Source organism: Hemitrygon akajei, unplaced genomic scaffold (assembly GCF_048418815.1).
Source record: "Hemitrygon akajei unplaced genomic scaffold, sHemAka1.3 Scf000121, whole genome shotgun sequence".
NCBI classification, from domain to species: Eukaryota; Metazoa; Chordata; class Chondrichthyes; order Myliobatiformes; family Dasyatidae; genus Hemitrygon; species Hemitrygon akajei.
In genome coordinates this window covers 1,503,813-1,519,803 of record NW_027332007.1, presented here as the reverse complement: position 1 = coordinate 1,519,803, position 15,991 = coordinate 1,503,813, and the positions used below count along the sequence as shown (strand labels likewise).

Genomic DNA, 15,991 nt, shown 5'->3' with positions numbered 1-15,991 from the left:
CTACGACGTCACAGGAAAGATACTGGAAGGTGGAGCGGAATTGCTGACAGGCAGCAGGCAGCGAGTGGGAATAAAAAGGGCCTTTTTCTGATTGACTGCCAGTGACTGGTGGTGTTCCTCAGGGATCATTATTGGGACCGCTGCTTTTCAGATTGTTTGTCAATTATTTAGATGATGGAATAAATGTATTTGTGGCAAAGTTTGCGGATGATACAAAGATAGGTGGAGAGGTAGGTACAGCGATTGCAACAGGACAGAGGCCGACGGGAATGTCCGTTTATCAAACTCACAGAGGCCTCCGGGTACAGATCCCGAGATTGGGAAGGTGCCGGGTGTTGTGACAAATGCAAATTGCTTCCTGTCCTCCAGCCACAGCAACAAAAACCTGTCTCCCAGACTCTGACCATCTCTAAACAGGCCTCTAAAGAGACGTATTCAGACTCTCAGTGTGAAATAACAACAAAAACCTGTCTCCCAGACTCTGACAGTCTCTAAACAGGCCTCTAAAGAGACGTATTCAGACTCTCAGAGTGAAATAACAACAAAAACCTGTCTCCCAGACTCTGACAGTCTCGAAACAGGCCTCTAAAGAGACGTATTCAGACTCTCAGTGTGAAATAACAACAAAAACCTGTCTCCCAGACTCTGACAGTCTCTAAACAGGCCTCTATAGAGAAGTAATCAGACTCTCAGTGTAAAATAACAGCAAAAACCTGTCTCCCAGACTCTGACAGTCTCGAAACAGGCCTCCAAAGAGATGTATTCAGACTCTCAGTGTGAAATAACAACAAAAACCTGTCTCCCAGACTCTGACAGTCTCTAAACAGGCCTCTAAAGATACGTATTCAGACTCTCAGAGTGAAATAACAACAAAAACCTGTCTCCCAGACTCTGACAGTCTCTAAACAGGCCTCTATGGAGACGTATTCAGACTCTCAGTGTGAAATAACAACAAAAACCTGTCTCCCAGACTCTGACAGTCTCTAAACAGGCCTCTAAAGAGACGTATTCAGACTCTCAGTGTAAAATAACAACAAAAACCTGTCTCCCAGACTCTGACAGTCTCGAAACAGGCCTCTAAAGAGACGTATTCAGACTCTCAGAGTCAAATAAAGACTTTAAGGTTTCCGTTCCATCGCTTACCTTCCAGATGCGGGGGCACTTCAGATAAACCCCGCTCGGTGTCCATGTAGGCGAATTGGCCGTCACCTGTTGAAACAGATTAACCTGCATGAAGTCTGTTCTGTGTAATACTGTAAATTCATCAGCATTTACATCTGTAACACACAGTGTATTGTTCACCGTACCTCGTTCCCGTATTTCATTCAATATTCTGCTCAGCTTCGGTAAATGGTGATGTAGTTTCACAAAGGATTCCCACATCACCCTCCGGGCCCCGGAGCCCTTCTCCATCACCAGATCCAGGAAGAGTTTGGAAGCGCCCGCTCGTTTTCCCTTCTCCGCGAGGTCAGTCACGCTCTGTAATGAACAATGGGGAATATATTGAGGAGCGGAGGGATGGGTTCAAATCTACCCTGAACATGGACTGACCCAGCACATTCTGCTCGTCACAGATCACTGACAGCAATTGTTCGTAGCAGGAAAAAGAATTTAAAAGAAGTTAGCGTGGCCAGTGATGACTTTCTGAACGCCACAGATTGCGGGGTACTTATCCACTTGGCAAGGTTTAAAAGGAGCAGACATAGTGTGAGTGAGCCAGAGATAGGTAGGTTATTGAGGCTTTGTGTCAGAGAGGGTTCAGTGAGGAGAGGCGGAGGATTTAGGTCGATCTTGGGTAATATTTCCCTTCTCTGTTTCACTGTTAGAACAGTGGGAATGCCAGGCAGCATAGTGGGATGCTCTTCCTACAGGGTGCGGCAAGTCAGGGAGACCTCCAGTGTCCCTGACAACTGCACCTTCGGGAATTTCATCCAGCTGCAGCTTCTTACAGACCGTGCTGAGGAATTGGAGCTGGAGCTGGATAAACCCGGGATCACTCGGGAGACTGAGAGGTTGACTGACAGACTTTACAGGGAGGGAGCTATACCCAAGGCGCAGAACACAGGAAACTGGGTGACTGTCAAGAGGGGGAAGGGAACAGGCAGCCACTACAGGAAACTCCTTGTAACTGGTATACGGATTTCTGTTTCGGGGTATGGTCTCACAGAGGAAAGCCACGGTGATTATGCCTCTGACTCTGAGTTTGGCTTTGTGACTCAGAAGGGATGAGAAGTGCTGATCTGCACTGACAGGGGGAATTCAATGGTTAGGAGAACAGACTGGAGATTCTATTTACGAGAACAGGATTTTTGGATGGTGTCTTGCCAAGGTCAGTAATATCTCATATCGACTCTGAAAGTTTCTTAAGGGCAGGATGAGCAGGTCTTGGTCCACGTTGGTACAAATGACAAGAGTAGGAAGTGTGATGAGATCCTGCAAAGTGATACAGATCCAAAATTTCTTGAAAGTGTTGTCGAAGGTAGATGACGTTGTAAAGCTTTTTGGACATGGGGCTTCATAAATCAAAATATTGAATACAGAAGTTGGAATATTATGTCGAAGTTGATGTTGCAGAGGCTAATTTGAAGCAATGTGTACATCTACCTCCCGGAATGATATCAATAAGATTGAACGAATGCAGAATAAAATACAGATTGTTACCAGGAGTTGAGGATCTGAGATATAGAGAAAGTGTGAATAGGTTAGGACATTATTCCATAAAGTGTAGGAGGACCATGAGAAATGTGAAAGAGATATACACGTTTATAAAAGGTATAGAGAGAGTTATTGCGAAAATGCATTTATTACTGAGGTTGGGTGGGACTGGAATTAGAGATCATAGGGTAATGATGACAGGTGAAAGGCAATATGAGGGGGAACTTGTTCACTCAGAGGTTGCTGAAGAGCGCGGAACGTGCTGCCATCTTAATTAGTCGATGTACATTCGAGTTGATAATTTATGATCAGTTTGGATGTTCATTCAATGGGGGAGTTATGGATGTCTCCAGTCCGGGTTCAGATCAATGGGACTAAGCAGATGATAGGTCGGTGTGGACAAGATGGGCAGAAGAGCCTGTTGCTGTACTGTAGGGTTTGATGACTATGACTAGGTGAAACTATGGCCGGGTCACTGTTGATTTTCGCCAGGGTAATCCCTGGTGAACCGCAGCAGCTTCACCCTTCACTGCCAGGCTCCACGAGGGGTCCAGTGCCAGCCAACAGCTGGAAACTGGCAGTGAGGAGCAGCCAGCAAACTCAGGACTATTGTGTGTGTGTGACAGACCAAAGCCAACAGCTGGAAACTGGCAGTGAGGAGCAGCCAGCAAACTCAGGACTATTGTGCGTGTGTGACAGACCAAAGCCAACTGGTGGTAATGTTGAGTAAGAAGTATGGACTGAAATTGTCAGCTGCCTCACGTGGTATATAGTGTTTGGTATGGTGTCTGGCTCTTCACTAATATTCATTCTGGGTGGCAATAGGTGAATGCACTCCAGTAGCACAAGGACCATTGGAAAGCTGTTTCCTTGTAATTCTATGTTAGCTGTAGATGTTTGGAATATTTTCAGTGGCACTAATGTTGCACTTCCCATGTTAACAGTAAATGCTGCGGTAATTACAAACTCAAATTGGAAGTCACAAGGAACAAAAGGTAACAGAAACATGAGGCATGTTGGGATATTGATCAAAATAAGGGCCAGCAGTTCAAATGAGAGACGATAGTCAGTGTTGCCTGAGTTGAAAATGGGGTTGAAGGTAGACTGAGAATGAGCTGAGAAATATGTCCCTATATATTTGATTTGTGGGAAACCCGTGGGTCATGAGAAGAACACAGACTGGTGAATGGCCATTAAGGTCGAACATTGGGAAGATGATGTGATGTCAGACTGAGTGGTGTAAAGTGGTTCTCTGTCCACTTGCAATGTCCGTCAAGTGTCACATCACTAAAGTCACCTGTCAATCATTGCCTGTATCCTAATCTGTCTATAAATGAATGTGATCAGAAAACTGGAGAGAGGCTTGTATTGGTTAATAAAAGTTCAGGGTTTTCGCAGATGAAAACTCTTTTCTTGATGTTCACCACAAGCATTACAGGATTTTCACTGCCCAGAGGTGCCGTTACACCGGTTCTGTCGGTCTGTGATTGATTCAGTAGAATCTACACTCAGCCTATGTTCCAACCACTTACGTGATACTCTCGCTCATTGAAATGATGATCATGAGTTAACATGAAACCGACTCCCTCCACACCCTCCTCAATCGCCTGCTCCAGTCGCTCCATGTAGAATCTCGTCAACTGGAACAGTTGGTGTTCGTCACAATTTGTCAGGAAGGCGGAGATGGCGGAGTTCAGATCTGTAGTCGGTCATAGAACATAAAGTAGTACAGTGTACCATGCGTATGCGGACACGATGCCAATTTAAACCAATCCCATCTTCAGGAACACGGTCAATATCCCTCCGTTCCCGGCCTACTCATGAGTTCAAACGCCTCCCAGACGCTGCTAGGTATCTGTTTCCAGTCCCTCCCTCGGCAGTTCATTCCAGACACCGATCACTCTCTGTGGAAAACATGCATCCTAAATCCCCTTTAAACTTTACCATCTAAACTTAACCTGTTACCTCAGGTTTTTGTGGTGAAACTCGTCTGCACCCTCTACAGACCCTCCACATCATTCTCAATTTGTGCACAATACTGAAATTGTCTCTTAACCAACGCGTATCCAGTTACAGTCTAACTTTAACAAATACCTCAACTCATCGTTAGCACACTACCAATTGTGTTGCCACCTTCAGGGAGCTATGCACATCCATCACAAGACCCGACAGTACATCAATCTTATTATCAGTCCCAACATTCACTGTGCACATTGCTCGCGAATTTGATTTCTCAAAATGCAACTTCTCACATTTACCTGAATTATCTGTACTTGGTGACTCTCTGTTCCTATTTCTAACTGGATGCTGAACACTTTGACGACAGTCCCAAAGTTATTCAACTCCTCCAACTCTGTAAATCAACGAATAAGTCCACCCAGTATATCATATGATTAACCTATTTGATTCACACACACGACGCATGGCGAAACAGTGATCCTTGCGGACACGACTTTTCACAGACCTTCAGCCTGAACAACGCTCCTCTAGTGCTGACTCCATTTTATGTACCCAAGACGACTTTGAAATCAATTTACAGATTCTCAGCCCGAAACGTTGAAGGTTATTTTTTCTCTATAGGTGCTTCCTGACCTGCTGAGTTCCTCCAGCATTTTGTACGGTGCCCTCTCCACTTATTATTTTGTTTTACTTTAATCCTATTTGCCAAGGACATTTAATTGCTTCAGTAGCCCCCCCCCCCCCCCCGATTCCCTGTGTACAATTTCTCTTGTTCACTGTCTCCTGCACCCAGCCCATCCTCCCTCAATATAACGTTCTTTAACTCGGCCACGGGGAACAGACACCGGGAACTCCCCTCATCTCCATTGGGCAACAACCCGTTAATTTGGGGGAGAATTCACCATTGCCCTTCCAAACAGAAAACACCATCTGTTTCTCTCAATGGCTGTCGGAGGCATTTCCCACATCAGGGCGTACCAAATGCTGACGGAAATTCTATCTGTTCCCTCGACTGTTACATTGCCCGCTGTTGTATTCCTGTCTGAGTGTTACCCACTCCCAGCTTATTCAGGGGCTCCTTCTCCTTTCTCTCAGGTGAAGATTTGCCTGGTGAGCGGAGTGATTCGACCATTCCCGTTGTTAGGTCCCTGCGCTGGAGCTGGTAAATTGTTCCAGTGCTCAAAGTCGCTTTACCAGGTGGAACAATGACCCCGTTTGATGGCACTTTCTTTCTGCCCCATTGTCGCCCAAGTTTATCCCTCTGAACTATTGATAATTTGACTACACGTGCACCATAAGGACAGAGTTTTAATGAGAAAGAGCTCAGTGAGCATACCTGTGTCCATTCTGAGTCTGACTGAGGTTGGTTGATTGTCGTCTTCTTGTCTGCCCTCTGGGTGGCAGAAAGCACCACCTGCTGGCAATGACCTGAATTACACAAATAAAGGAGTGAGTCAGTTACTCTGCCCTTCATAATTTAAACCATGTTTGTAAAGTCACTACTCACTCTCCTACATTCCAGGGAGCAAATGGAGATTGGAACAAAGACCTCCAACTGAACACAAAGTTCAAGAAGATAGCAAGGAAATATAAGGAAACTTTCTTAAAGGAGCGATGCACTGAAGCTGAAGAAGCCAACAGAATTGGAAAAAGAAACACAAGAGACCTTTTGCTGAATGTTAGGGAAATCAAAGGAACATTTCATGTAAAATGAGCGTAGGAAAAGACAAAGAAGGGAAAGACCTTTCAGAAGCAGAGGACATCAAATGGAGTTGGCAGGAACACACAGAAGAATTGCAGAAAGATCCAACAGCGAAGCCACCTGCAATCACTCCCTCATCGATCTAGAGCCAGGCATTCTGGAAAGTGAAGTCGAATGGGTGATAGAAAACATCGCCAATAATAAGGCTGCAGGATGTGATAGGAGTCCAGTTGAATTGTTTAAAACTCTAGAAGGTGATGCTGTAAATGTGTTGCATACAATTTTCCAGCAGATCTGGGGAAAAAATAGCAACAACAATGACCTTTAAGCTGGATTAAGATCTGTTTTTATCCCCATACCCAAGAAGGGAAATGTAAAGGATTGTTCAAATTACCGAACATTTTCATAAGCTAGAAAGGTAATTCTAAAGATCGAGCAAGCAATACTCCAGCAATATATGGAACCCGAACTGCCAGATGTACAAGCTGGTTTTAGAAGAGGCAGAGACACCAGAGCAAATTGCAAACCCATGCTGGATAATGGAGAAATCAAGAGACTTCCAGAAAAGTATTTATCTGTGTTTTATTTACTACTCTAAAGCCTTCAACAGTGTGGACCATAATAAACGACAGCAAATCCTTAAGGAAATGGGGATACCTGGACATCTGCTCTGCTTTATGTGAAACTCAGATAATTTGACCACATCAAGAGAAGACAGTATTCCATGTTGGGTAAAATAGAAGGTAAAGGAAGGAGAGGACAACAGAGGTGACGATGGCTAGATAATACTATCAGTCAATGAGCCTGACCTTGTGGAATCTTGGATAGGCAGTTTCCAACAAGGCAGATTGGTGTGCAGTAACGCTGTTTTATTTCACTGTATTCATCGGCTTTCATGTATGGTTGACTGACTATTGAATTTGAACATAAATTGGACAATGATTGTATCATAAACAATATACAATAATAAATACAATTGTTTTCAGTCAATATCAGACTTGTAAGTGTTGCATTTTGTCCCTCAGATAAATCGCTCATGCAGACAGGGAGCAACCATGTTCCAAGCATCTGACCCCAAAACACCCAGTGGGACAGACTGCTGGCCCGAGGTGGGTCTGTTTACTCCGTTGTTTAAACCCAGACACCTCAAACAAAAGGCAGCCACCGGTTCCCTCCAACCCATTGTGTCATATAGAAAGATCGTGAATTGTTCTCAAAATCACTCAACACCGCACTTGCAGGTTAACACTTTACCGGTGTCCACTACACATATACTGAAGCCTTCTTCAACCTCGCCACTTCAGAAGAGATAAACCCCCTGTTCTCCCACTTCAATCGTTGCCCTTACAGCTCTGCCAACTCCTTGGCGAGAAAGAGCAGCATTAAAAAAACGAGCTTGTTGGCTCATTCCCGGGAGTTTTGTTAGGAAACACATGGTGGGGTCTATGGAGGGAACCCCTTAATGATGAAACGCATATCCCCATTGGTTGGTATGCTAAATTGGCACTTGCTGTCACCAATGAGGGATAAGTGAATTTCACAGCGCTTCACGAGAGATCCCGGGCACGCGCAGCATTTTTAAATCGTCTCAACATCAGCCCGAGAGCGCGAGGGTGACGATGCTTCACGAGAGGGCGCACGTGGGCAGTGGGCGGGGCGGTGAGCTGTTGCGCGCGGTAGACTGTAGAGTAAGTAACAGGGAACGGGGAGCACGGCCCTCGGTCCCGTACCGTGCTGGCCAGGTCACGTCTTAGGAAGGCGGGCTCTGTCGTGGGCAAAGGACTGGAGAGTTTAACATCGGTAGCTGAACGAAGGGCGCTGAGTAGGCTACGGTCAATTATGGATAACTCTGAACATCCTCTACATAGCACCATCCAGAGACAGAGAAGCAGTTTCAGTGACAGGTTACTATCGATGCAATGCTCCTCAGACAGGATGAAGAGGTCAATACTCCCCAATGCCATTAGGCTTTACAATTCTACCTCCAGGACTTAAGAACTTTTTAAAGCTATTAATGCTTTTTGAGACGGTGATTTAGATGCATATCATATTTTTTTACTGAGTTAAGTATTGTATGTAATTGCTGTAGTTTTGCTACAGCAAGTGTATGGGACATTGGAAAAAAAAGTTGAATTTCCCCATGGGGATGAATAAAGTATCTATCTATCTATCTATCTATCTATCTATCTATCTATCTATCTATCTATCTGTCTAAAGAAACTGCGCTCTGAATGGAATCAAGGCTTTACTTTCACTGGTTAGTGAGCAGAAAGATTTGCTGACTCCCGCGATTAACACCGGCAAAACAATAGGAGGGTGAGAGGTGGAGTGAGGGGGAGGGGAAACTGTTGCTCCTTTTCACTACATGATGCCCTGTCCACAGCCAATCCTTCCACAGTCTCTCTGAACATTGCATCTACCTTAATATCAACTCCTCCATCATCTTGCCCAACACCTGCTTCCTATCCCGATATGACTGACTATAAACCGACTTCGGAAGCTATAGCAGTGCTGGCCGCAAGGACATTTATTCAACTTAAGTACAGTTATAACCCATGCTTTGGCACAAGATCAAATGGGAACATTGCAAAATCTATTTCTGCTTAATCACAGATTCATAGGTTCTGAAAATTTATTAGTAGAAAAGTACTTGATGACGACAGGGTATGTAAATGTTTATTATTGGTTGGCATTTGCTAGTTAGGTCTGAATGAAATGTGGTGCTGGGACATTTGGCTTCAAGAGGGTTTGCTCTTAGCAGAGGCTTGCACGACGATATACTCGAGGGCAAGTATATCATTGGAGCTTGCAATAGACAGAGGAGTCAATGACATGTTGCTGTAGTTCACGGTAATTCCACATTTCTGCAGCCACTACAGCATGAAGCACTGCGGCGTCTTATAAAGGGAGGAAATAGTCAACGCATTTTGAGATTATTGTGACCTAACACAGCCAAGCAAGGAAGCAGCAGAGCCGATAAGAGATGAAATGGGCAAACAATGTGAGGGAATGTGCGTGGCTTCACTGAGCTGGGATGCTGACAGCAATTAGTAAATCTGGAGTGATTGCAACTGGCGTAACTGGCACTTCTTCAGTTATTCAGTCCCACGCCAGCTATTTCCTACCTTCCTTGGTACAGAAACTTAATGTCCAAAGGACCAGTGTTAGAGTAAATGAGACTCACCAAACTCTCTCCTGACTAAATCAATGGGAACTCCGAGTCAGATGGGTTCTCTCCAGCTGATGCTCTCAGTCCTCGGGCTGGTTCACTTGTTGTTGTTCCCTTGCTTTCAGTCGTGGTTTGCTTCCCGTTGTGGACTTTTCTTCCAATAAATCTCTCGCCGCAGGTCTAACTTTAACCAGAGAGATGTTGGAACACGTTAACAATACAAAGGAGAACCGAGCATTAAACTGAAATCTAAATCTTGAACGCATAAATAATGATCCGAGTGAAGATATCTGGAACTGTCCCTCACACTTTACAAAACCTGAGATGCGATACAAAGGAACACACACAATAGTGGAGGAACACATCAGGCCAGGCAGCAACTGTATGTCGAATCGACTCTCTTCCATAGATGCTGCCTGGCCTGATGAGTTCCTCCAGCATTTTGTATGCGTTGCTTGAATTTCAAGAAACTGGTGATTTTCTCTTGGTCGTGATGGGATACAAAGAAGTCATTTGCTCAGTCATGGTATAAGACACAAGTCATAATACATAGGGTTAGAATTAGGTGATTCGGTCATTCTAGTCCGCTCCATAATCAATCATAGACGATTATTTTTCCAAACCGTATTTTTGCTTCCCTGCTATAATACTCGACCTATTTAGCAATGCAAAACATAAATGTACCCAACGATCGCCTCCACCACATTCTGTGCCATCAAATTCCACAGATCAACCAACATCTGGCAAAAGTAATTTCTCCCCTCTGAATTTACAGTGGAGTTTCTTTTTATCCTGAGGCTGCACTCTCTGATCAATGACTCTCTGTCTAATCGAGACGTCCTCTCCTTTCCTATTATGTCCAGGCTTGTTGGTATTCAGTTAGTGTAAATAATCACCCCCAACGCCGTTCCCCCCCCCCCCAACCACTATCCCTCTGAATTCCACTGGGCACAGGCCAGGGCCATCAAATGCTCCTCATGCATGGTTTATTATCCACCAGCTTTATCTTAGGAACCTTGTTAGCAACAGCTGTACTGATCATATCTCCAGGAATAACAGGACAATTGATACCAGGATAGTGCACTGGGGAAAAGCTCTGATTTCTTCACTGTTCTACTATCACAAAACGGGAGCTGGTGCCATTTCCAGCAGATTTAACGTGTTCCGTGGTGAGTGTAATGACGAGAAAGTGGAATTAAAGAATCGCTCAGCAAATAAGGAACTGCCGTGGGGAGAGGAGCAAAGTTAACAATTCGGTTTCCCGACCTTTCGTCAGAATGGATTCAAACAAAATCCATTTTTTAGTGGAAATCTTGGGTTGTTCTCCTTGGAGCGGTGTGGTCTGGGGGGAGATCTGATAGAGGTTTATAAGATTATGAAAGATATTGATAGAATAGACAGGGAGTATCTTTTTGCACAGACACAGGACTGTTAGCTCATCCAGTCCGTGCCATGTTCGGTGTGGTCCCATCCCCCTGCACACAGACTATAGCCCTCCACACCTCTCTCATCCATGGATCTCCCTAAACATCTGTTAAGTACTACAATTGAACCTCCATTTCTCACTTCTGCTGGGAGCTGTTTCCGCATTCGCACCACCCTCTGTGAAGTAGTTAGCCCTCAGATTACCCTTAAATATTTCACATTTTGCCCTAAATCCGTGACATCACCCAACCTGAGGGGCAAAAGCTTACTTGCATTCACCCTATTTATACCATCATACTTTTGTATATCTCTAGCAGGGGTGAACAACTTGGGTTCCATGGACCCCTCCGTAGATTATAGGTACAAATAGCATAAAAGAGTTAAACCCTGCTAGGATTTCCCTTCATTCTCCTGTATTCGAGGGAATCAAGTTTGATAATTTTTTACTGAAATACCAGCAACGTCCGTGTAATTTTTCCGGCACTCTTTCACGCTTATTGGTATCTTTCCTCCAAGTAGATGACGAGAACTGAACACAATTCTGCATATTTGGATTCACGGTGTCTTTTACCACTTTCGTATTAATATCCCAACCTCTCTTCACAATAGCCTGCGTGAGTTATAAATGTCAATATATGCCCAAAGCTCTCTTTACGACTCTGAAGCTACCTGCAAGTAATTGTGGATCTGTATTCCCATGTCAATTTGTTTCGTCACATACCACAGCCCCTAACAGTCACTGTGTAAGTCAAATCCTGGTTTGCCCTGCCAACGTGCAACACCCCACACTTATCAACATTAAATGTCATCTGATAGTTTGCAGCCCAGTTTCCAGCTACACACATCTCCAATTCCCATGAGACTTTTAGTACTTTCTAAGTACTCACTTTTAGTACATTCTAAGAGAATATATTAAAAAGCTACAAATGAAATAAACACTCAACAGATAAAGATCATGTGTGGAAAGATAATTGTTCAGGTCAGTGTTGGAATGGCTTTGAACAATTTCTGATTTGTTTTCAGGCCTCCAGCATCTTGAGTGTTTCTTTAATTTCCAGATGCTCACAGACAGGCAACTGTGAGTGGGAATTTCCAAACTTGGTGAGAATACCGGTGAGTGACAAGCAAACCCTCAGACGTAAGGAACCGCGCACGTGATGTCAGATGGCCAAGTAGCCTAACTCTGCTCCAATGTTTTATGGTTTTATGTGGGCGCACCAGAGTGACGTCACGTGTGGGTGAGGCAAGATAGTGGAGGTTTTAATGATTTCAGGAGGAGAACGAAGGTACTTAACGGGTTCCATCACTGAATCCGATGCTGTGTGAAGTAAAGTCCCTTGCCAGGTGCCCTGCTCTGCCATGTTGTCCGTAGAGTAGGAGTTTCTCTTGAGTTGGGTCACAAAACTCAGAATGTTTCTGAAGAACAGTTTCCAGGGTGATCTGATCAGTCAGTGCTGTGTCTCGTTGTTTAGTATTTTCATAAACAACAGTTTTACTACTGTAAACCGGAATTGCCAGTGGGGAAACACAGATTAGTATTAGTTAACAGAAGACCTCTCGTCCCTGCAGTCCTTGTCTCCCGGCAATCTAAACACCCCGACAGTGAACGAATCATTCAGACAACTGATCGCTGACAGGGATTATATCTCTTGGTCGTTAAAGTTCGCCCAGAGTCGGTTGGATGTTGATGTGATGTTTGGAGGATGTCACAGAGAATGAACCGACACCTGAACACTCTCTGCTGTCCCTCTGAAGTCTTGCCACAGGTGGCGCTGCGGGGACGTCCTGCAGATCAGAGCACAGTGCCGAACCCAGCGGATGCCGGTGGTTCTCCTGCTCGGGCGGCGGTGAGTGAGGGGCTGATCTCAGGTTTATGTAATTCGAAGGTCGGTTGAAGTGGGTAAGGGCTGGGACAGAGCTAGGCATCTGGGGGGTCCGGGGTCTCCTGTTTTTAATTTCATTTTATTTTTGCGCCCGAGCCGGGAATGTATGATCAGTTAGTTATGACACCCAAGCTGAGAGGGTGGATGTTGGTGAAGGGGATCTGTCCACATGTGCGATAGTGGGGTGAACGATGGAAACGATGTGGGCCTATCGGCGGGGTGGAAGGAGATTGGGGTCAATAGACAATAAATGCAGTTGGCCATTCGGCCCTTCTATCCAGCACCACCATTCACTAGATCATAGCTGATCTTACACAATCAGTACACCGTTCCTGCCATCTCCCCATATCCCTTGACCCCGCTCTCTATAAGAGCTCTATTTAACTCTCTCTTGAATGCATTCAGAGACTTGGCCTCCACTGCCTTCTGGGGCAGAGCATTCCACATATCCACCACTCTCTGGGTGAAAAAGTTTTTCCGCATCTCAGTTCTAAATGGCTTACCCCTTATTCTTAAACTGTGGCCTCTAGTTCTGTACTCACCCATCAGCGGGAACATGCTTCATGTGGGTTAGCGTGGGTCGTGTGGGTTAGCGAACACAGCTTGACCGGGGATGATGGGTGCCGGGTCAAATCAAGTTGTAAACAACGGAGGATCTTTCCCTTTGGATCAGACAGGATGTGTGTTCTTTCAGGAAGCAACAAATCTTTTGTATTAGTTACTGTCTAATCTTGCTGTTAACAATGAGTTTGTTACAGAGCCCCAGAGTCTGGAAACAGATGATTGGTAAGAAGCAGAGGGTGACGGTGACGGGCTGTTTCTTAACTCGAGTCCAGTGCTTAGTGACATTCAATAATTGGGTTGAGAATTTAAAGGGTATAGGTAGTAAGTTTGCAGCAAGTAAATCCAAGCAGTTACATTTTTTGAAAGATAGTAAGTATAAACAAATCCCTCTGATTCCCTCTCCCCACTCAGAACTGACCAAAAACAACTTCAGAAAATGCAAGACCTTGAAATGAGGTAAAGTGAGTGGCTTTAAAGAGCTGTGCTGCTGACAGCACATTACGACACCTAGAGTGATTGTAACGGGGTCTGACAGAGGCATAACTGGTACTTCTGAGCAAATACAGTCTCACTCCAACTGTTTCCTACACTCCTTTGTACAGGTATGTAATGTCTAAAGGACCAGTGTTTGAGTAAATGAGACTCACCAAACTTTCTCCCAACTGAATAAATGTGAACTCCGAGTCAGAAGGGTTCTCTCTGGTCGGTGCTCTCAGTCCTCGGGCTGGTTCACTTGTTGCTGTTCCCTCGTTTTCAGCCGTGGTTTGCTTCCAGTTGTGGGTTTTTCTTCCAATAAACCTCTCACCGCCGGTCTAACTTCAACCAGACAGATAATAAAGCACATTACCAATACAAAGGAGAGCAAAATATATCCGCTTAACAAAGTTTAAATGTTGAAGACAAATATAACGATCTCAATGAACAAATCTGAAATTGTCCCTTGCACTTCACAAAGCCTGATATGGAACACGAAGGACACATCGTTCAGTTATGGTCAGACACAAGGTGTAGGAGGAGAATTAGATGATTTGGTCCAACGAGTCTGCTCCACTATTAAACCATGTTTTGTTCCACCACCATATTCCTGCCTTCATCCTTTAACTCTGAAGCTACTGATCAATCAAGAACATATTTAAATCTGCCATAAATATATGCAAATCGCAGCCTCAGCCACACTCTGCGGCAACAATTTCCACACAGCAGCCATCCTTTGGCTGAAGAGATTTTTCTCATCTCAATATTTAGGGAAGTGTCTTGACTCTGAGACTGTGCTCTCAGATTGCAGACTCTCCATGTCCACTGTATCGAGGCGTTTCAACAGTCAGTAGGTTTACTTCACCTCCCCACACCACTCCCACCGTCTGAACTCCACTGAGCACGTCCAGACTCATCAAATGCTCCTCATACATAAAGCCGATCATTCCTCAGATTATTCATGTGAACCTTTTTAGCAACAATTGCACTGAACACATTCCCAGGAATAACAGGCAAATTGGTACCAGGATAACTTAGTGGGAAAAGTTGTGGTTTCTTTACAGTTCTCCTATCACAGAATGAGCCATTTCCATTCCCAGGTTAAATCAGGCCCATTTCAGGAAATTTAAACCATTCCTGGGTGAATGTAATAAAAACAAAACTGGAATTACCAGAAATACTCAGCAGGTAAGGAACAGCTGTGGGGAGAGGAACAAATTTGACGATTCAGGTTCACACATTTCGTTAGAATTACTTCAAACATTTTAAGTTTTTACCGCAGACATCCATCATTAAAATCCGTTAGATTTCCACTGCCTGACAGACAGGTGACAGTGAGGGGGAATTTCCATACATGGTTTGAAGACTGAACCCCCAGACCAGAAATACTCGTTCAACACCTCATAAACCTGGGCAGGTTGATCCTCGGGTCCATTTTACTTGGATCTAAAATGATGATATCCCATGACCCAACCTCACAGGGTCACACGGCTGAACCTGTCACTTACCGACGCCAGAAGCCTCGCACATCGTCCACACATCTCACAGCAAGTGGTGTATTCTGGGATACACCCACAACTAATGTCCAAATACTCGAGACTTCTGATTCATTTGGAAGGAGGAATAGCGTGTCCCATCTGTATAAGTACTGACCTTGGCCAAATCCCAAATACTGAGAGCTCCATAGGCCGGAGTTTCCAAAGATTACAGCCCAAACAGCAACTCTCCCAGGACTCCTTGCTCCGGTATTATGATGTAGTGTTTCGGCCAATCAGAGTTCAAAAACACTCCATCAACCTATGGCAGAAGGGGAACCTGATGGTCATCTGACTGGACCAATGATCCGGCTGGAAAACCTGGGTGTGAGTCACCAGATACGGGCATACATTTCACACTGTCTTCAGCCACTAAACTGAACTCAATTTATCATTAACTTATTGTTAAATGAGGTTTTGCCCAGCACAATTGGCCATCATATTTCCTGTAGGATAACAGGAATAAAATGCTTTTGATACAAAATTGAAATAGTATTACTGGAAACTTGTTTCATCAGATAGGATGTGTGGAAACAGAAACTGTGGAAGACGCAGTATCAGAACTGGGACTGTCCAAGATGCTGCCCGGTCTGCTGAACGTTTCCAGCTTTTTCGCTTTTTTACT

The 15,991-nt window shown here is 44.6% G+C and overlaps 1 protein-coding gene across 5 annotated transcripts in view; it reads right to left on the bottom strand.

The window, feature by feature from the left end:
• The window catches only part of LOC140723634 (NACHT, LRR and PYD domains-containing protein 3-like), a 31,870-nt gene that overhangs the window by 13,154 nt on the left and 2,725 nt on the right, over positions 1-15,991 (bottom strand). Inside the window, exons 2-8 of one of the 5 annotated variants that reach the window (XM_073038212.1) lie at positions 14,005-14,169; positions 13,336-13,455; positions 9,501-9,669; positions 5,951-6,042; positions 4,188-4,354; positions 1,308-1,479; positions 1,144-1,209 (exon numbers count right to left, since the gene is read on the bottom strand). In XM_073038212.1, coding sequence (XP_072894313.1) covers positions 1,144-1,209; positions 1,308-1,479; positions 4,188-4,354; positions 5,951-5,960 — 415 coding nt within the window. In that variant the 5' untranslated portion in view covers positions 5,961-6,042; positions 9,501-9,669; positions 13,336-13,455; positions 14,005-14,169. Of the gene's footprint in view, positions 1-1,143; positions 1,210-1,307; positions 1,480-4,187; positions 4,355-4,913; positions 5,012-5,950; positions 6,043-9,500; positions 9,670-13,335; positions 13,456-14,004; positions 14,174-15,991 lie in introns of those variants that run through there. The other 4 variants (XM_073038213.1, XM_073038214.1, XM_073038211.1 and 1 more) reach the window with 4 other exon arrangements.